At 41.3% G+C, this 17,343-nt stretch overlaps 1 protein-coding gene and 1 long non-coding RNA gene across 4 annotated transcripts in view; one reads left to right on the top strand and one right to left on the bottom strand.

Moving 5' to 3' along the window:
* LOC124382651 overlaps positions 1-17,343 on the bottom strand; it is a 120,732-nt gene that overhangs the window by 86,415 nt on the left and 16,974 nt on the right. The window lies entirely within an intron of this gene.
* Positions 12,562-17,343, top strand: part of acvr2aa (activin A receptor type 2Aa) — a 33,934-nt gene continuing 29,152 nt past the window's right edge. Inside the window, exon 1 of one of the 2 annotated variants that reach the window (XM_046844717.1) lies at positions 12,562-14,016. In XM_046844717.1, the coding sequence (XP_046700673.1) occupies positions 13,962-14,016 (55 nt within the window). In that variant the 5' untranslated portion in view covers positions 12,562-13,961. The remainder of the gene's footprint in view (positions 14,017-17,343) is intronic. The other variant, XM_046844716.1, reaches the window with a different exon arrangement.

Raw genomic sequence — 17,343 nt, 5'->3', positions numbered from 1 at the left:
GACGAGTTAAGCTTTCTTCTGAATGAGCCTATTTTGTCGATTTGAATAGGGCAGATGCTTTCTCATGAAAGTTATAAAAAAAACCCAACAACAGCTGGCTTATTAATAATAGAAAGGAGTTATCACGCTTTATGTAAGTCAAGTGTTCACTTTAAAACAACAACGAATGAAGAATGTGCCGTCTTTTATTTTCAGTCCGTCCCCTCGCATGCCTGTTTGCGTCAGCTCTGCTTCCTTGACGAAAAAAAATAATGCTCTTTCACTCGGAGGGTTTTATAAAAAGCCCGTATCCCTTCCCCTTTCTCCTTCACCTCCCCAAGCCAGAGCCTGGATCAGCAATAATCCCTGGAGCATTTTAGAATGAGGAAAGTGGTTCTTGTTACACGGCCTCTTTTCTGACGAGTTGTCCGCATAAACCTTCCCCTTAATAGACAGAAGGTTCCAAACTTCCTTTGTAACAAGCTTGAACACACGGAAAGAAGCTCAGGTTTCACAGTTCAGTGTTTTAGTCTCGTTGAGCTCGGGGAAATGTGTATGCTAATAAGCATTCCGTGCAGAAGTGCATATACACGCAATAATCAGATTTCAGGAAACGTTCACTGCTAAATCCGAGGCACGTTATTTATGTATAAGACATTATTCTGTAATGTACAGAGATACATTCAGTACAGTACAGAGTGTGTATCAGAGCTTTGTGCATTTCTTTCTTTTTTTGCTCCATGGGTCCATGGGTGATGTAATACTTCCAAAGAGGAAGCGCATACTAAGACTGGTGTGTAGGTGTCTTTTCTTTTTCTTTTTTTGAGGAAATGATAAACCGATTCTTGGCAGTATGGTTAACGCTGGCAAGCCGAGCTGCAGTATGGTGAATGCTGTGCACGTCTGAAAAGCACTTGGCGAGCGCGATTTCGCTGTATTTTGTTCAGTGCGGAATATAAACAAGGGGATTGGATGATATTTGCAGGACGCAGGTGCTGGCATTGAGTTAATATTGAGAACGTAGACTTTTACAGGTTATGTTCGGCATTGGCGTAAAAAAAAATAAAAATAAACCTCATGCGAAGGTAAATGTCGGTATGAGGAAAAAAAAAAGCGAATAGAAAAAGAATGTTGGTCCAAGTGTTCGCATGTGCACTGTGTTTGTTTTCAGAGCTGTCTGGATTTGAGGGTTTGGACAATGACTGCGCCACGCGGTGCATCACGGGAGAAACACTGTACAAGCTACAGACATGTTGAACAGGCGGCGGCAAAGACATTTTTCAAGCAGCGAATTGACATTCATTATCCATTATCCTCTCTTGTTCGTCCATTGTCACAAAACTGCAAAGTGGCCTATTGAGATAGCAGCAGGAATAAAAAGTGCACTGAAGTGCAATTTCAGCCCCCACTCAGTGCATAAAGCTATTACGGCTATCTGATTATTCTCTCCGATGACATGACGGACGAGTATTGCCTTTGGAGACCGGCATTAAAAATGAAAAAAGAAAAAAAACAGGAGGACGGACGCACGCAGTGGTTTTTTGTAAGACGGTCATTTTCCAGCCATGTGGAAATTGCCATGTCCTGAGAGAGGGTGCGCTGAATGGCTGCATTAAAGAGTTATCACTGATAACAATGAACGAGAGAGATGAAATGAAGTGGCTTTTTAATTGCTGGAGAGAGGCCATTAGCCGCGCGCCCACGCAGAACCGCTAGCGCTGCTAGCACGTTTCGGCAGAGCAGGAAAAGTGTGGTGGTGTTGGTGGTGGGGGGAGGGGGGGTATCTAACAGCAGGGAGTTTCGCTTTGCACTAAGAAAGGATCAAATTATAAAGAAAAGGGCAGATTGACTGGTAGGAAAGGGGGAGACCAGAAAGAGATAGAGATGCTAACAAGTTAGAAGAAGAGAGTCATCTGCTACTGATGTTAGCCAAATCAGAAAAATGTGTCAATCCATCTCATCAATCCTTTTTTTGTTTTAAAATGCCAGATTATTTCTCTTTTTCCTTGTTTGGCTGAGAGACATGAGATTGTGTTAAGACCTTCACCTTCACCATTAATGTGAACATTTGGTCAATTTTGATTAATAGCTTTATTGAATGACCTGTAGTGTATACGGAACTAGTACCGGCCTCTGAGGAACTCCTTATACTGTCGCAATCCCTCCAAATCAAAGCATTGCGACATTATCTCAAGTGGGCGTCATCGTCATTTCCCTGTGAAACCTCAGAAAAGCCTTGCGCCATCCAAAAACCCGCCTCTTTACACCCCACGTCAGGAAAGTCTCAATCACTCAGTCAACCTAGATCTCGACATTTCATTCTGTTTCACTTCTGCTTCACAAGCCACCCAAACCACATCCTGTTCCACCGCCTTACACAAACCGCATGAGGTGCTTTCTCCATGCGGCGACCTTTGGATTTCGAATCTTCGGGTTGGAGATCTCTCACTCCCTTCCTGACATCCTAATGTTGTTGCGTTCAATTCTCCAGGCACGAAGGTGTAATGATCGAATCAGCCAGCGCTTCGTGTCAGGAGACTGATGGGTGAAATTAACAGAGCAGAAAAAGATATGGAGCAGGGAAGCGTGGGATGATGCTACAGCAGGGGGTTATCTGGTAGCCTTAAAGGGCAGGGAAAAACATGGAGATCTTTGAAAAGACAAGCTGACAAGATCAGTGTGTTTTTTTTGTGCTGCCTGTGAGGTCATGGAAACATTAGTCTCTATGCAAGGTGAATAAATGTTTAATGTGGCATAGAGGAAAGGAAAGGAAGTGATATTGCAGAGGGATTTACAGCAGGCTCATGGTACGGAACCATGATTTCAAGAACAGGGGCAAGCCCCAAAGCAAATGGTGCATCAAGCAGCTTTCCAATTGTCTTTCTAAAGTCAGATATGTAAGAGCTAATCGACACTCCGAAGGTTTAAAAATGTCATGTCATATGACCTTTAAAAAGATGTAAAGATATAGACACTATCTCTGTTTACTAAGTACTTTATCTACGTTTACACATTATCACCTTTAAAATGGTCCCCTTGCACAGCAATAAACCGTCTGCAAATAATGATCGATCTTCAAACGAATATGGGGCGAATCGGTGGAATAAAGCTCTGTTTATTTCAATAATACATTATCATGATGGTGTTTAGCTTTTTGACTTACAGTTAACGAGGGACTCATCCATTTCAACACCTTCAGGTCAGTACGCATAAAAGTTCAATTTTGTTCATCGCTGTACACAGACACTTCATGCATTTAGAATGTGGGGACCCACATTTAAACGCTGGTATTACCTGGTTGGTGTGCAAGTTGGGAGTGAAATGTTGTCGAGGAAGTCTAGTTTAATTGTTTAATTAGGCAGGTATTGGCTACAATGTGGCCGCAATTTATTGATACGTTCAATCTTCCCGAAAAAGAGTCACCTTTTTAAGGGTAAAGGTGGTGGTGAATCCAAAACGTATACCAAGAACACTTTGTGCAAGGCAGGACAATTCACCACAGATCACTGGAGAGCATGAAACTGGGTTAAGGGCCTCACTCAAGGGCCCTAGAGTGCCAGATTGGAGATACAAAGGCTTGAACCTCTAACCTTCTGATCAGTAACCCAGAAAATCAACCACTGAGCTTACTAGCTGAACAACCAACAGAAAGGCTGGAACCCTTAAAGAAAGCTATCTGCTGGATCCCCAAACGTTCGTGATTTTACACAAAGATTGTGAAGATTTAAGCTAAAAAACCTTTAAAAGGGTCTCAATGGAATACTTGTCCGGATATCATCCAAGAATCATGTGGGAAGCGAATTGGGAAACATTAGTGGACAGTTGCATTGAGTCGTGCTGTTGTTCTACCATCCATCAGAAGAACAATAAAGGGAAGATGGTCACTGGAGCAGTTTGTTTAGTGACAGACATGGTCATGCTGTGAGGAATTTATCACCGTGGCACCACCGTCTCTGTCCCCTGCCAGACTCCAGGCCTTTGGCTGCTGCTCCACTTGGCACAGGCTTCTTGGCTTTTTGTTTTCAGCTGTGGGTGAATAACTTGGCCGACGCAACAGTGCACCTGCAACTAGCAGGCCATGAAAGCAGATATAGCTAGTATAAAAAACCTTAGGAGAGGATGTAGGACAGGACATGCAGAGATGAAAACATAGTCTTGAAAGGCACTTCGCACGCACTCACCCCATAACCTCAGCTTTTCAAAGGCTGCTTTTACACCAGGGAAAACCTCTTTTAAAAATTCGCCTTCCCTCCTCTTGCACCAGATTCTGACCCTGTAACATTCCATAAAGGGAAGCGAATCTAATTAAGACCACTCTGCTTCTCAAGAGTTCATACCAGCCTCGGGCCATTCCGCAGAAATATAAAGTCGGTGGAACTTGGAAAATGAGATAGCAATTAAGAAGTCATCAACCTGGGGGTGATAAAGTGGCACAATTACAAAGGTGGTAATCATGTACATACACTATATGTATTTATATTCACTTTGTAGTGTATTAAGCACACCTATATTAGTTTTCTCGTCCATCAGTGACACCTTTCATCAGTTACACCTCCTTTTTTTAAATGATAATTCAAGTGAAATAAGTAAAACAGGTGCATGCAGTGAAAAGACAGGGGGGTGTGGTCTGGGGATATGTTTTATGCCTAAAGATTGAATTCTATTTCAATAAGCAGATGAGAAAGATAATTCAAAACCCTCAGAGAGCGAGAAAACAAGGCACACAAGCAATTCTTGCAAATCCAACGCCAAAACGGCTGCATTCACAGTTTCTCTTTCTTTCTCCCTTCTTATCTATCAGACGCCTACAGACTCCCACTCACCCACTCTTTCCTCGCTTGTTTTTTTTCCACCCGCAAAAACACAGGCCCATTTGAACACTAACATTACAGAGAACAGGGCACATGTGCATTCTTTCTGTGTCACTCGGGTTAATCCGTGTTCACCTCAAACCTCTGTGACAACACTGAATTGGGGCCAAAAAAAAAAAAACATACATCAGGCATAATATGATGACGTACCTGACTAATATTGTGTTGGTCCCATTTTGCTGCTCAAACATTAGGACCCATCGAACATTAACAGCAAGAACTTCTTCAGCAGTTTGAGCTACAGGAGCTCGGACCACACGGACCAGCCTTCGCTCCCCATGTGTATCAGTGAGCCTCAGACGTTCACGATCCTGTCGCTGGTTCATCACTGTTCCTTCTATTGAGCACTTTTGATAGACACTGACCACTGCAGCCCGGGAACATCCAGCTGTCCATCCACAATTTGTCAAATCCTTACGCTTGCCCATTTTTCCTGCTTCTAACATCAACTTTGCGGCAGAATGTTCACCCGCTGCCTAATGAATATATCCACAAAATAGTAATATATAGTGATTTCCGACACCCATGTCAATCCAAGCTCAATCCTGTTCCCACATTATTCCCATTTTAAACATCCTATCAGACATGTAGTCCCCATTTGCGCTTATAATAAAAGTCAGGTACTGATGTACGTAGGTGAGGTGTGGAGGCCTGGGGTGCAGTCATTCACACCAAGAAAGTTGAGTTCAGCGATCTATAGAAGGAGATCTTACACTCCAACCAATGTAAAGCATATCTACATGGAGCTGGGTTTGTGCACAGGTGCATTGTCATGCTGAAACAAGTTTGGGTCTCCTAGTTCACGTGAAGGAAAGATTTCATTCCCCGGCCTCCATTCTATACAATGTACACCTTAAAGTCTGTGGTAAAAGTTTGGCAAAGAACCACATAATAGTGGAAAAGTCGGGTGTCCGAATACTTTTGGTACTATAGTTCGATGTTTAACTACTTAGCATTTAAAATCTGAGCTTTCTAGAGATTGTCGTTTGTCTTGGGAATGCCTTTTATTGTTATGCATCGATTGCATGTTGGTCTCTGTGTATTGTATTCATTACAGTTTAATTATTGTCCAAGAATTGTTGTAATACTTTAACCCAGGGAAGAAACTCCAAGCAGGTGCACTACGGATAGGACAGAATGGACTTTGGCATGTATGTACAGTATGTAGAGCGAATAAAGAATGAATCAGGAGACTCACTGTCCGACCTAGAAAGCTTTTCAGTCTGTTTTTCTTTATTTCCCCACCCCAGCTAATTAGCACTCAAACAAAGAGTCTAAAAATATATATATCATTTAAGTTTCCTCATAAAACCCTTTGACGAATATTCAGAAGAGCAATAATACACAAAGTTTCTAGGGAAACAGATTGTTTCAGAGCAAAGTCCTTTATCAGTTGTGCAAGCAAAGTGCTTTGGAGGCTGGAGGAGGATCTGTATATGGCAGATTTGTTTACATAAAAAAAGATATATAGATATTTATATAAAGATTTATATTTGCAACAATAATATATTTTCTAGCTTAAAGCGCAAAAGGTCCATGCCCCTTTTTCCTGTTTATTATTCCAACCTAACAATACGCCATAATATTCTGTATATAATGTCTATTTTTATTTATGTGTACATTAAATATTTTCTATAATACAGGGATAAATCGGATGAGCTCTGGCCTGATCGGACATTGAGTAAACATTACAGGAAGGTTTAGGTTTCCTTCCTCGACTGCCTCTAAACATGGCACTTAGCGACAAGGGTTTTAAACGGGAACTTGCATATTAAAGAAGAGGAAATGGGCACATAGGCCCTTAGTGGCTTGTAAAATTAAACAGCCTCGCTGTTTCTCCAACCATCACGGTGAATCAGGAAATCAAGTCTGGATAGATGAAGGTTAAAGAAGTGCATTAAAAAAAAATCTAGTGTCTAATGTCCAGTCAGGGAAGCAATTTTTTTTAAATGTACACGTATGGACAAAAGTATTGTGACACCTGATCTTACTGGTAGATGCGGTTCTTCCCTTAAACAAATTTGGTGGCATGCAATTGTCTCGGATGTCTATAGATGCGTTAGAATGGAATTTCTCTTTTTCAGAAATCGAATTTCTTTACTTGCACTAGGAGACCCAAACCGGTTCCAGAATGACAGTACAACTGTACACAATGGCAGCTCCAAGATGATCTGCTTTACATGGTTCAGAGTGGAAGCGTGAGTGGAACCCCCCAGGCCCCTCTCACCTACATCAATACCTGACTTTACCAAACACCTTTGTGGCTCAATGAGCACAAATCTCACACAGGTACACTCCAAAATGCAGTAGAACATCTTCCTTGGAGAGTGGAGATCTTATGCTTAGGTGTCCACAAATATTTGCCTATATACTGTACAATGCAAATCATTATATAAAATAAAAAAAGAGGTAATAATACTAAATTACGTACGCATTTTTCAATGTTGCCATCAATAGCTCACTGTGAACACAACGTAATGTACATATGTCCATTTAGCGTGGGGCAGCGTGATACTTGCCTCAATGGGCCTCTATTATCGTTTTTGTATTGCAGTTTGTATTTTGGCCACTACGTACAATCACCAGTCTATACAGGATTAAGCAACATCTAGAAAAAAAGGAAAGCAAATCATTGCTCACACAAGAGAGGTTAAAATATGTTGGGTTTTTTTTCCAGGATTCTTTTTAATACATTACAAAGATTATCATAATATAAATTAGTCAGACGCCTTCATTTTTCAGACAACATGCGCATTAACAATGGAAAATAATGTGCACGAGCCGATAATGAGAAGGTCCTGATAATGATAATGATCAAAAGTCTATTGTATGGATGAATCCACCTTATCAAAGAAAGCTCAGAGCAGGACCTAATGTCCAACATTTCTCTCGATTTCTAATTTCACAGCAAGTCTTCTTATCATTAACCCTGATAGCCATGTGATTAAAAAGGCAATGAGACTTGGCGAATGAAACCAATCAAATCAAGAAGTAAAAAGATCAATTTAGGTGCTTTATAGTATGGATGAGGGTTTTTTTTTTTTCATTTCCTACCACGTGCCAGAGGGCTATGCCGTAATGTGCTTGAAGAAAGCAGCATTTAATGCGATTTGCTGGCTCTCGGCTTTGCTCACTGGAAGAGGCAGAAAGAGTAGGTGCTTAGGAGCCAAGGGCTCAATTTTCCGCCGAGGGTCATGTTGTCGTTGACCTCATCTCTGTAACCGCCTCGCCTTCTAAACAGATCCTGTCCTTGAAAGTATACTTAAGCTATTTAGTCTGACAACAGAGAATATCCAGCTAAATATTTAATTTGCTCTTGCTACTGGGTTTCGTGGATTTTTTCTTTTGCTCACCTGGCCAATAGTTTCTTTGGTGGACACAACATTATGGGATGTTTCACAGGTTTCGTAGTTCAGGCCACTTAGACATCAGCCATGGAATGTTAAAACTTTGAAAAGTTTTCTAGTTTAGAATGAGAATGCGAAAAATTAGCAGAATGCTTGTGTCCAAGAAGTTTTACAGAATTTTGTCATTAGAGACATTCTCTGCATTCCAAAAAAGCATAAACATATAACTATGTATGCACTGATGGCCTTCATGTGCTTCACAATCGGTGTGATTTATGTTTTTTTTAAAACTGAAAATGCTGGGGAGCAAAAAATACTCCAAAAAAAAATGTGTGCACACAGTTTTGAGCCATAGATCGATTGCACTGTACGAATACATAATCCTCGATTCTGATTGGTTAAAATAAATCAGTAAATTCACTAAATAAACACTCGTCCTATAAACAACAATAACCATAGTAGCATACAGTTGTATACTGAAAGCTATTACAAATATGGTAAATACGGTGATTTTGAGAACTTTGGGTTGAGGCACAAGATGAATTTGGTGGAATGAAGAAAATGGAACTCTTCAAGACTGGAAACTTTCCATGAGAATTAACAGAAATTCACTGGGAATTAAAAGAAATAGCAGGTTTGCTTATTACAGAGAACGTAAATGTAGTAATTTTGTTTAAAACAACCAGATTTAATGCAATTTTAGTTGAATTTCTATTTAATTTCATCAATCACATGCACACATATTGCAGGTCTACTGAGGTCACGCCCCTACATGCACTGTGCATTCCTCCATAACACGAATCCTGCATGTCAAAAAATGTCCGTCTTGGCAAATTTTATGTTTGTATACGTTACAGTTTATAGAAAGTTCCCAAAATTTCCAATCAATTAACATAAATTCCTGGTAAGTTTCCAACTTGAAATATCTCCAAAATTCCCCAGATGAAGTTCTCATGGAAAGTTTCTGGAAATGTATGAACAGCATTCAAACATTGTTAAACATGTATAGCACAAGCAGACCTCAGGCTAAAGCAAACAATATGACATTATGGCCGTTGTGAAGCATAAGTTTTTCTGTTCAATCCCCTTGTTGCAAGTACTGGTTTCAAGTGTTCATTGTTGGAGCTTCAGTCCAGGCTTATTTTTTATCTCATCTATAATCTCTCACTTTCAGAACACAACATGACCCAGTAGTTGGACATGGTGGCACAGCGTTATGCCCCACGGCTCAAGAATTTTTGCATGTTCTCCGCTTTCATTCCACCTTCCAAAACCATGCCAAGAGATGAAAATGAAGGAGTGTGACTCGATGTGTAGTTGATGTCCTGCTTGAACTGGTGTCTGGTGTCCTGTGTTCCTAGTCTACAGAATTCACGATAACTGTGACAATCCTGAAGACAAACGGTGCATGCCATCGTTGTTTGTTGTGTGTGTTATATTAAATTAAATACATCGAATGTGGAAATTTTCATAGGTCATTTGAAATACTTTATCATCAATACTACATATAATAAGGTGGCAAATAAATGCGTCCACTGAAGGATGCGTCCATCCATTTCAAGCAAAACCAAAGGTCATTGTTCCTGTTGTTCAAAAACTATGGAGTAAAGTGTACGCTACATGGGAAAAAAAAGTATTGGAACACCTGAGGTTTCCAGCCATGGTTCTTCTCAAAGAGTTGGAGGCACATAATTGTATAGGACGTCTTTGGAGGTGGTAGCGTGAAATTTTCCCTTCACTTGAACTAAGAGACCTGAACATGTTCCAGCGTGAAAATGCCCCTGTGCACAAATCCAGCTCCATGAAAATGAGGTGAACATCTTTTTTTGGAATTGAAACAGCACCCCAGGCCTCCTAACCTCATCTACATCACTGATTAAACAAACACAAATCTCACACAAGTGTACTCCAAAATCCAGTGAAACATCTTCTCAGAAGAGTGGAGCTTATAATAACAGTAAATATGGACCAATCATGGAATCTTATGCTCAAACTTTGATCCATACAGTATGTAAAATGTTCAAGGCTCAACCGCGAGGATTCTCCAAATTAACGTTGAAGCAAAAAGAATTAATAAAGAAAAAAATGTCATTACAGTTTGTAAACAAGCTGCACAACCTTCGTTCGGGGGAATTCCACTGCGACGGAACATGACATGCCTCCAGCCTGAACTCGGTGCATATATTACCTTCTTATTACAAAACAAATTACATTTTGCTGAAAGCTTAATTACACCCTATAGATAAACACAGCAAAATCCTTCGGGGGGAAAAAAGGAGTCTTTAAATCGTAATATATTTCGGAGGCACCACGATCCATCAAATACGACTAACTTGCCATGTCATGTCTATCCAATAAGAGAAGAATGAAAGCTGTACAAGGACATAACCTAAATACATCAAGATGTCAGTGTGTCAAATCCCTGCCAATGCCGGCACAATATTTTTCACCTTAATGGTTTCTGGAGATGAACAGCATTAGCTGTTCATTTGTGCGGATTAGAGAATAAAAGGTGGCTCTTGGAATACATATTGACACTACATTAAACACATTAGTTAGAAATTCGCTAAGATTTGTTTTTCCCCTTGAGAAAAGAAAGCAGAGGGAAAAAATAAATAAATAGTGAAGTGCAAATATTTAGGGTCTTATAAATCAAGAGTGGGAGAGAACATGACTGGGCGATATGAGCGCCCATCAGCGTTCGACCTTCATAGTAGCTTAGTAGGGATAATATTGTGAAAGTTTTGTTTTCGTCGAAAATCTCGCGCGTCTCACGAAGGCTTAAAAGCGTTTCACCACGCACAGGTTTTTTTTAAAGGCCTCTGCTCACTCGTAAAACCAGAAAATGGATGAGCTTAGCGCGAAGGACTAATGCATTTTTTTGCAGCAATGAAAACACTTGGTGTAATGAGGCTTAAAACAGAGGGGATTATGTGTATTTTGTAGATCAGCCCACACACCCACACAACTGTCAAATCATAATAGATTTTGGTTTTATTTATGATAACCAAAGTAAAAATGAAATAAAAAACAGATTAAGAGACACTTAATTGTAATATCTAGAATAGCATTTGAACAGATATTAGTATTTTGTATATACATGCTTTGTGTATCGAGATAAAATGTTAAATGAGGTATCATTGAAAATGACTAATTCTGGAGGAATGTTTAAAAAAACAACATTACAGTTGAATAACGTACACATTATTTACTCAAGTATAAATATTATGACACGTACTGACATACGGCGTTCAGATGCATGGTATTAGAATAAGAATCCTTAAAAGTAGGCTGACTGTCAGAAAAATCTAAATTTGGATTCACAGTGGAAGGAAACTTGCACATGAGAAATGGGTTGAAATAGATACTAACAGCTCCGAATGGAAGTGGTCTGCGGAGATCCGGAATTAAATACTGTCCTGGAATATTTAAACTAGACTCAATTCACCGAGATGTGTATTGAGAATATTTAACATTCAATAAAAACCCCTATGAGCAAAGAAAATGCTAAATTTCAATGGAAGTAAACCTAAAAATACTGAACATACTTCTTAGGGAGTTTAGGGCTTAAGGTGAAGAGGACAGATTCTCTCACAAACTGTGGACCATTTTGGAAATGTGTGGAAGGAAACCAGAGTACCTGGAGGGAACCCCAATCAAATGTGCATGCACATTGAGCCCTCAACAGGCATAACAGTATGTCCACCTGCCCAATATTGTGTCTGTTCCCCTTTTTCTGCCAAAACAGTTCTGACCAGTCAAGCATTAACAGCTTTATCTTCTTCAGCGATTTGAGCTGCAGAAGCTCGTGTGTTAGATCGGACCACACGGACTGGTCTTCGCGCCCCAACGTGCATCAACAAGCCTCGGCCACCCATGACCCTGTTCCACCAATGTTCCTTTAATGGAGCGCTTTTGATGGATAGACCGCTTTTGAGCTGCGGTTTTGGAGATGCTCTGACCCAGTCGTCTAGACCAAATCCTCACGTTCGCCCATTTTTCCTGCTTCTAACACGTCAAGTTTGAGGAGAAAATGTTCACTCGCTGCTTCATAAATATATCCACCCACAAAAAGGCATCCATGATGAAGATAATCAATGTTATATACTTCATCGCTCAATGTCATAACGTTACACCAGATCAGTGTAGATATATAACAGTTAAACGAGCCCATAGATGAAAGTTGTAGAAGCTTATTCTTACTAGTAATTTCTAGCATATTTTGATCGCTTTTCAGAATCCGGTTTGTGTTATAACTTAGTCATAATGTTGTTTTTGGCTAATAATAATAGATGACACACATTGTAGTAAAATATCAGGCTCTCAGTGTGCTTTCTCTTGACAGGGAATGAGAAGAGAGGCGTGAACACTCCACACCACTCCACTCCAAACCAGCTCCTCCTCAGGACAACACCGGGATCGGGGCGGGATTTAAGACATCTCAGAGCTACCTGATTGGCTTTTGTTATTCATGTAGGGTCTCTGATTGGCTCAGAAGGCGTGTCAATCAAACGGAGAACAAACAATCCGCCCGCCCGGGCTGCCATCTTGAATATACAGTAATGCCTACAGTGTGAGGCACTTCACTGACGGCAAGCAGGAGAGAGAGCGAGCGCACACACACACACACACACGCACTGATTTATCAGAACTCGTACCTTTTTTTATTACAAAAAAATGAGGAATATATCTCTCTCTCATTATATATATATTTTTTTCGGGATAGTCGGACGCGCTAGCCGTCCCTGAAGGATCCGATTCGGGCGAACGGACACACGGGGCTTGAGCCGTCGAGATTTCTCTTCTCGCCGACATTTCAGCAGCTAAAGGAGCTTCAAGACGAGACGGGACTGGACGAGAAACAGATTGATATACGTATACATTTGTGTTTAAACGCGAGTTAGCATTCGTGCTATCTGTATCGTTATTCTGAGGGGAGACGGGCGCGCGCTCGCTCACTCGCTCGCGCGGACTATGCGAATCTGACGCGTTAGCCGTTTTTCCCAGCACACCCCCCCCATTTTTTTTTTATATTCTTAATTTTTTCCCTCACGTGCTAAATATATTCGATCGTCGACGTTTTAATCGATTATTCGGTTTATTTCGATCTACCTCTGTCCTTTTTGAACGGCGCGTGAACGCGGTTAACTGATTAAAACAAAAAAATCCGTTTGGAAAATCAGTATTTTTTTTCCTCTGTGGATCTTCTGTTTATACGCACATCATTTTTCTTTTAGTGGTCATCAAGTAAATCATGAACGCGTGTCGTTTATACGACGTAGTAATCCGTCGTTATGGAAAAACTGGCCCAGAGATTCGATTGAGCTGTGACAGTTTTCTCTCCAGTGGATCCCCCTTATTTTTATCTATTTTTATTGGATCAGTGATTGGGAGTTGATCACATGGACCATTCGATCGACAATAAGATCGCTGAGAAGTAATCTACTTTTTCTGCTCTGTGATTTTCGTCTCCCTGCTAAGCTGTTGCTCTTTTTTTTTTTTTTTGGAGGGGGAGAGATCAAGTGATCACTCAGGATCGATCGATCGATCCTTATTTGGAACGTTGGGAGTTCTTTTTTTTTATTCCCTCTTTTCATCCCCCTCTTTTTACTCCAATCAGCATGGATTTGTTTTAAAGTGAATGGTTTTGTGAAAAAGACTGAGACCAGCCTGCGATACTGGAGGCCTGTTGGAATCTAGAGGAAGGGATCTACTTGGTTTTTGAAAGGACCAGAACATTTCTGCGGAGAAATTTTAATAAACAATGGGTTCCGCAACAAACCTGGCGTTCGGCGTGTTCCTCATCTCATGCTCCTCAGGTGGGTTCAACAAGATTACTCTCGTTAAACTTGATTTGGACACAGTATTCTAGATGTTTTTGTGCACAGGATGAGATCTAACACACACACACACACACACCTTTTGAGAACGTTAATGCACAGAATAAACAAATAACTGCACCTCAGCTCTAAGCTCGTTCATCTTGTATTGTTGATAATGTGCTGTATATCTTCAGGAGGACCTTCTTATAGAGATACTTATACATGCCCCACACTCACACACACACACACACACACACGCGCGCGCGCGCGCATGGAATGGCTTTCCTTCTTTCGCATTTGACTCCTATACTAGGCTGTAAAATCGGGTTCTGGATCTTTCTATAACGTACTTATGACTTTTCACGCTCGTGTCCGTGTGATCCGTCTCCGCTGTTAAACACAGGAAAAAGTAGCAGTCAAAAACAAGAAGAAAAAAAACGCCTGGAGAACGGATGAGGAGGATCTCTCGATTATAGCAAGTGGAGCAAAGCTCATGTTTGCATAGGAGCAGATAAAAATCAGACCTGAGCCTCTCTGGTGTTTCATAAGCCTCTGCTATTGAATACTGTGTGTGTGTGTGTGTGTGTGTGTGTGTGTGAGACGAGCCTCCTGCTGGTGTCCAGCTCCTGACCGTTTCGGCTTTAAAGACCATGTTTCAATAGTTGATCCACGCGCTCGTTTTCATTCTGATCACTGTCAGGATGGATCCCGAGCAGATCCCGGGAATACCGGGAGCATCCGAATATCAGATTATCTCTCAGCCTAATGTTTGGTGACATTCGTTGTTAAATAAACTTCTGCAACACACAAAGGCTGGCTCTCTCCCGGAACTGTGAAACACCTCGAATACGATCGTGCTGAGAGTGTGAACTGATGTGAACTCAGGCGTTTATAATGATGATCAGTCGTATACTGATCTGATCCTCCTCCTCTTCCTCCTCTTCCTCCTTCTCATATCAAGGCAGTTTTTTAATTTACGCGTGAAGGAGAGAGGGAACTGTTTCTGTTCGTCCTAAACGTGAAAGGTCCATCTCACGTGGCCGAACATGCCAGAGAACTAACCTTTGACATGATTCAGAAGGTTAACAAATGGCTGTATCTTTGAATGAACTAGGAGACCCAAACCTGTTCCAGCATGATGATGCCCCTGTACACAAAACCAGTTACATGAAGATGTGCTTTGAATGGGTTGGAGTGGAAGATCTCCGGCTTTAGAGCTCCAACCTTATATAACATCTACCCAGAAGATTGGAGGTTATTATAAGTTTGGAATGGGATGTTCAAAACGATTCACCAATTTTATGCTCAGGTGTCCACAAACATTAGCTTTGAAAGGGTTTGGACAGCTGTGAGGATGTGGCCTGAAGAAGAGGGCATGGTCTGAAATATGGTGTATACACACAAGAAGGTAAAATCTTTGACTACAAGTTTTAGATCATCTGTCCACGTTACACTAAGATGAGTTTTGCTTTTGAGGTCTTGTTTTATTGCCTTTTTCTGCCCATAGTGCTCTCTCGCTTGCATGCAAACCGCCATGAATCTTCACTTAAACGCAAGTATTTTGATATGCAATCACTAGATCCTGGAAAACGAGCGCCGTTTATTAAAAACGAGTGCTTTATTCACCATCGTAATAATGCTGATGCAACACTAAAAATTGTTTGTATGAAAAGCACGCTCTTGGCTTTTTTCATAACTTCACAGTGAACTGTTGTTTATTTGCAAAAGGGAAAATAGTGCTGATGAAGGTACTGGAAAAATACACATTTGTATGGGCTTTTTGAACATCCTGTTCTACTGTTGCAGTAACCTCAAGTTTTCTGTGAAGATGTTCCACTAGATTTATGGAGATTTTTGCTTATTCAGACACAAGGGTGCTTAAAACAAACAAAAACAGTGTTCAATAGGGCTGAAGCTCTGTAGCAGGAGATCTTTCATTCCAACCCATTCCTGTAAAGCATATGTTCATGGATCTGGATTTGTGCTGGATTCATGCTGGAGCAGGTTTGGGTCCGTGAAGGAATATTGATATAGTGCATCCAAAGACGTCCTAAACAATTATGCTAAAAATTGCGGTAACCGTTTGTGTAAGAACAACATCTAACAGGAAGAGTCAGGTGTCCCAATACTTTTGGCAACGTTGATTCAGAAGCCTAACAGTGCAGGATTGGTAAACGGTATGAGAGGAAGCTTCAGTGGGGACGGCGTTGTTAATGCTTGAAAGACGTCACCGAATATTGTTGCAGTCGTTTCTTACAAATGTTCGTTTATCAACGTACTGCGAACAGCTCAATCACACGTGAGCGGCCTGATCGGATATCAGACGATCGCGGTAACGAATCAAAGAAAGCAAGCGTCATCAATTCATTCGGAGTTTGCAAGCCGATTAGGAAGAAAAGCGACGTTTAGCATCGTTTAGAGTTCTTTGTAATACTGGTGCCCGAGTGCCGACTTCACCCCAAGTCGAGGAATTAAGGACCCGTACCGTCCACCAGCCGAGTGAGGATTTTCACATCGTTTGTCCCGACCACGCGAGCTCTGGCGTGACACGAGCGCCCGATTGCCAAGTGGGCCGAAGCTGGGGATCTGCCAGCGCAGGGTTGATTAGGGATTATTCATACCCCTCACATCTTAATTTATATACGCCAAAAACGTGAACGCAAAGCACGCCTCTCCCCTCATGTCAGAGTGCTTCAAAGCGTTTCAGTCACAACGAAAGCGGGGCGGCGGAGTTTATGATATTCACAGACCAGCGTCGGTGGTTTGACTCAGCACCAGTTACACTCGCTCAATTTTGAGTTCCGCGAGCATATTCGGCTCCGCTTTCCCACCCACGGCTCACATATATCACTCACATCCACATAGACTACTTCAATCTGAAAAGAAGTCTGAAATCTGCCTAAGCGCTCATCGAGAAAAGCAACCGCACTCGTCCTTGCATCTGTCCAGAGTGTTTATGTTCTGGGCGGCTCATTAGCCTCGGATTTTTATCGATCACATAAAAGCGGCGTATTAAAACCGAGCGAGTAGAAGAATACATTTTTATGAGCTGAATGTTCTCTCATTAATTTGTTTTTCCAATTTGGCTCAAAGCTTTTCATTGGGTTCGAGGTCAGGGCTCATCACACCAACGTCGCTGGAACAGTGTTCGGATCTCAGGTTTCCAGCTGTGCGCTTTTGTGACCGTTTAAGGACGTGATAACAGGAGTGTAGTGGTCACAGGTTGAGGTCTTGCTGCTCAGAAGGGCCCTTGAGCGAGGCACTTAACTCTTAATTGCGCAGATACATAAAAGTTATGTTATGGATAATAGTTTGAGAAAAATT

The sequence above is a fragment of the Silurus meridionalis genome, chromosome 3, assembly GCF_014805685.1.
Source record: "Silurus meridionalis isolate SWU-2019-XX chromosome 3, ASM1480568v1, whole genome shotgun sequence".
NCBI lineage: Eukaryota > Metazoa > Chordata > Actinopteri > Siluriformes > Siluridae > Silurus > Silurus meridionalis.
Note: the sequence above shows the minus strand (reverse complement) of the source record. Positions and strands in the feature narration are given on the sequence as shown.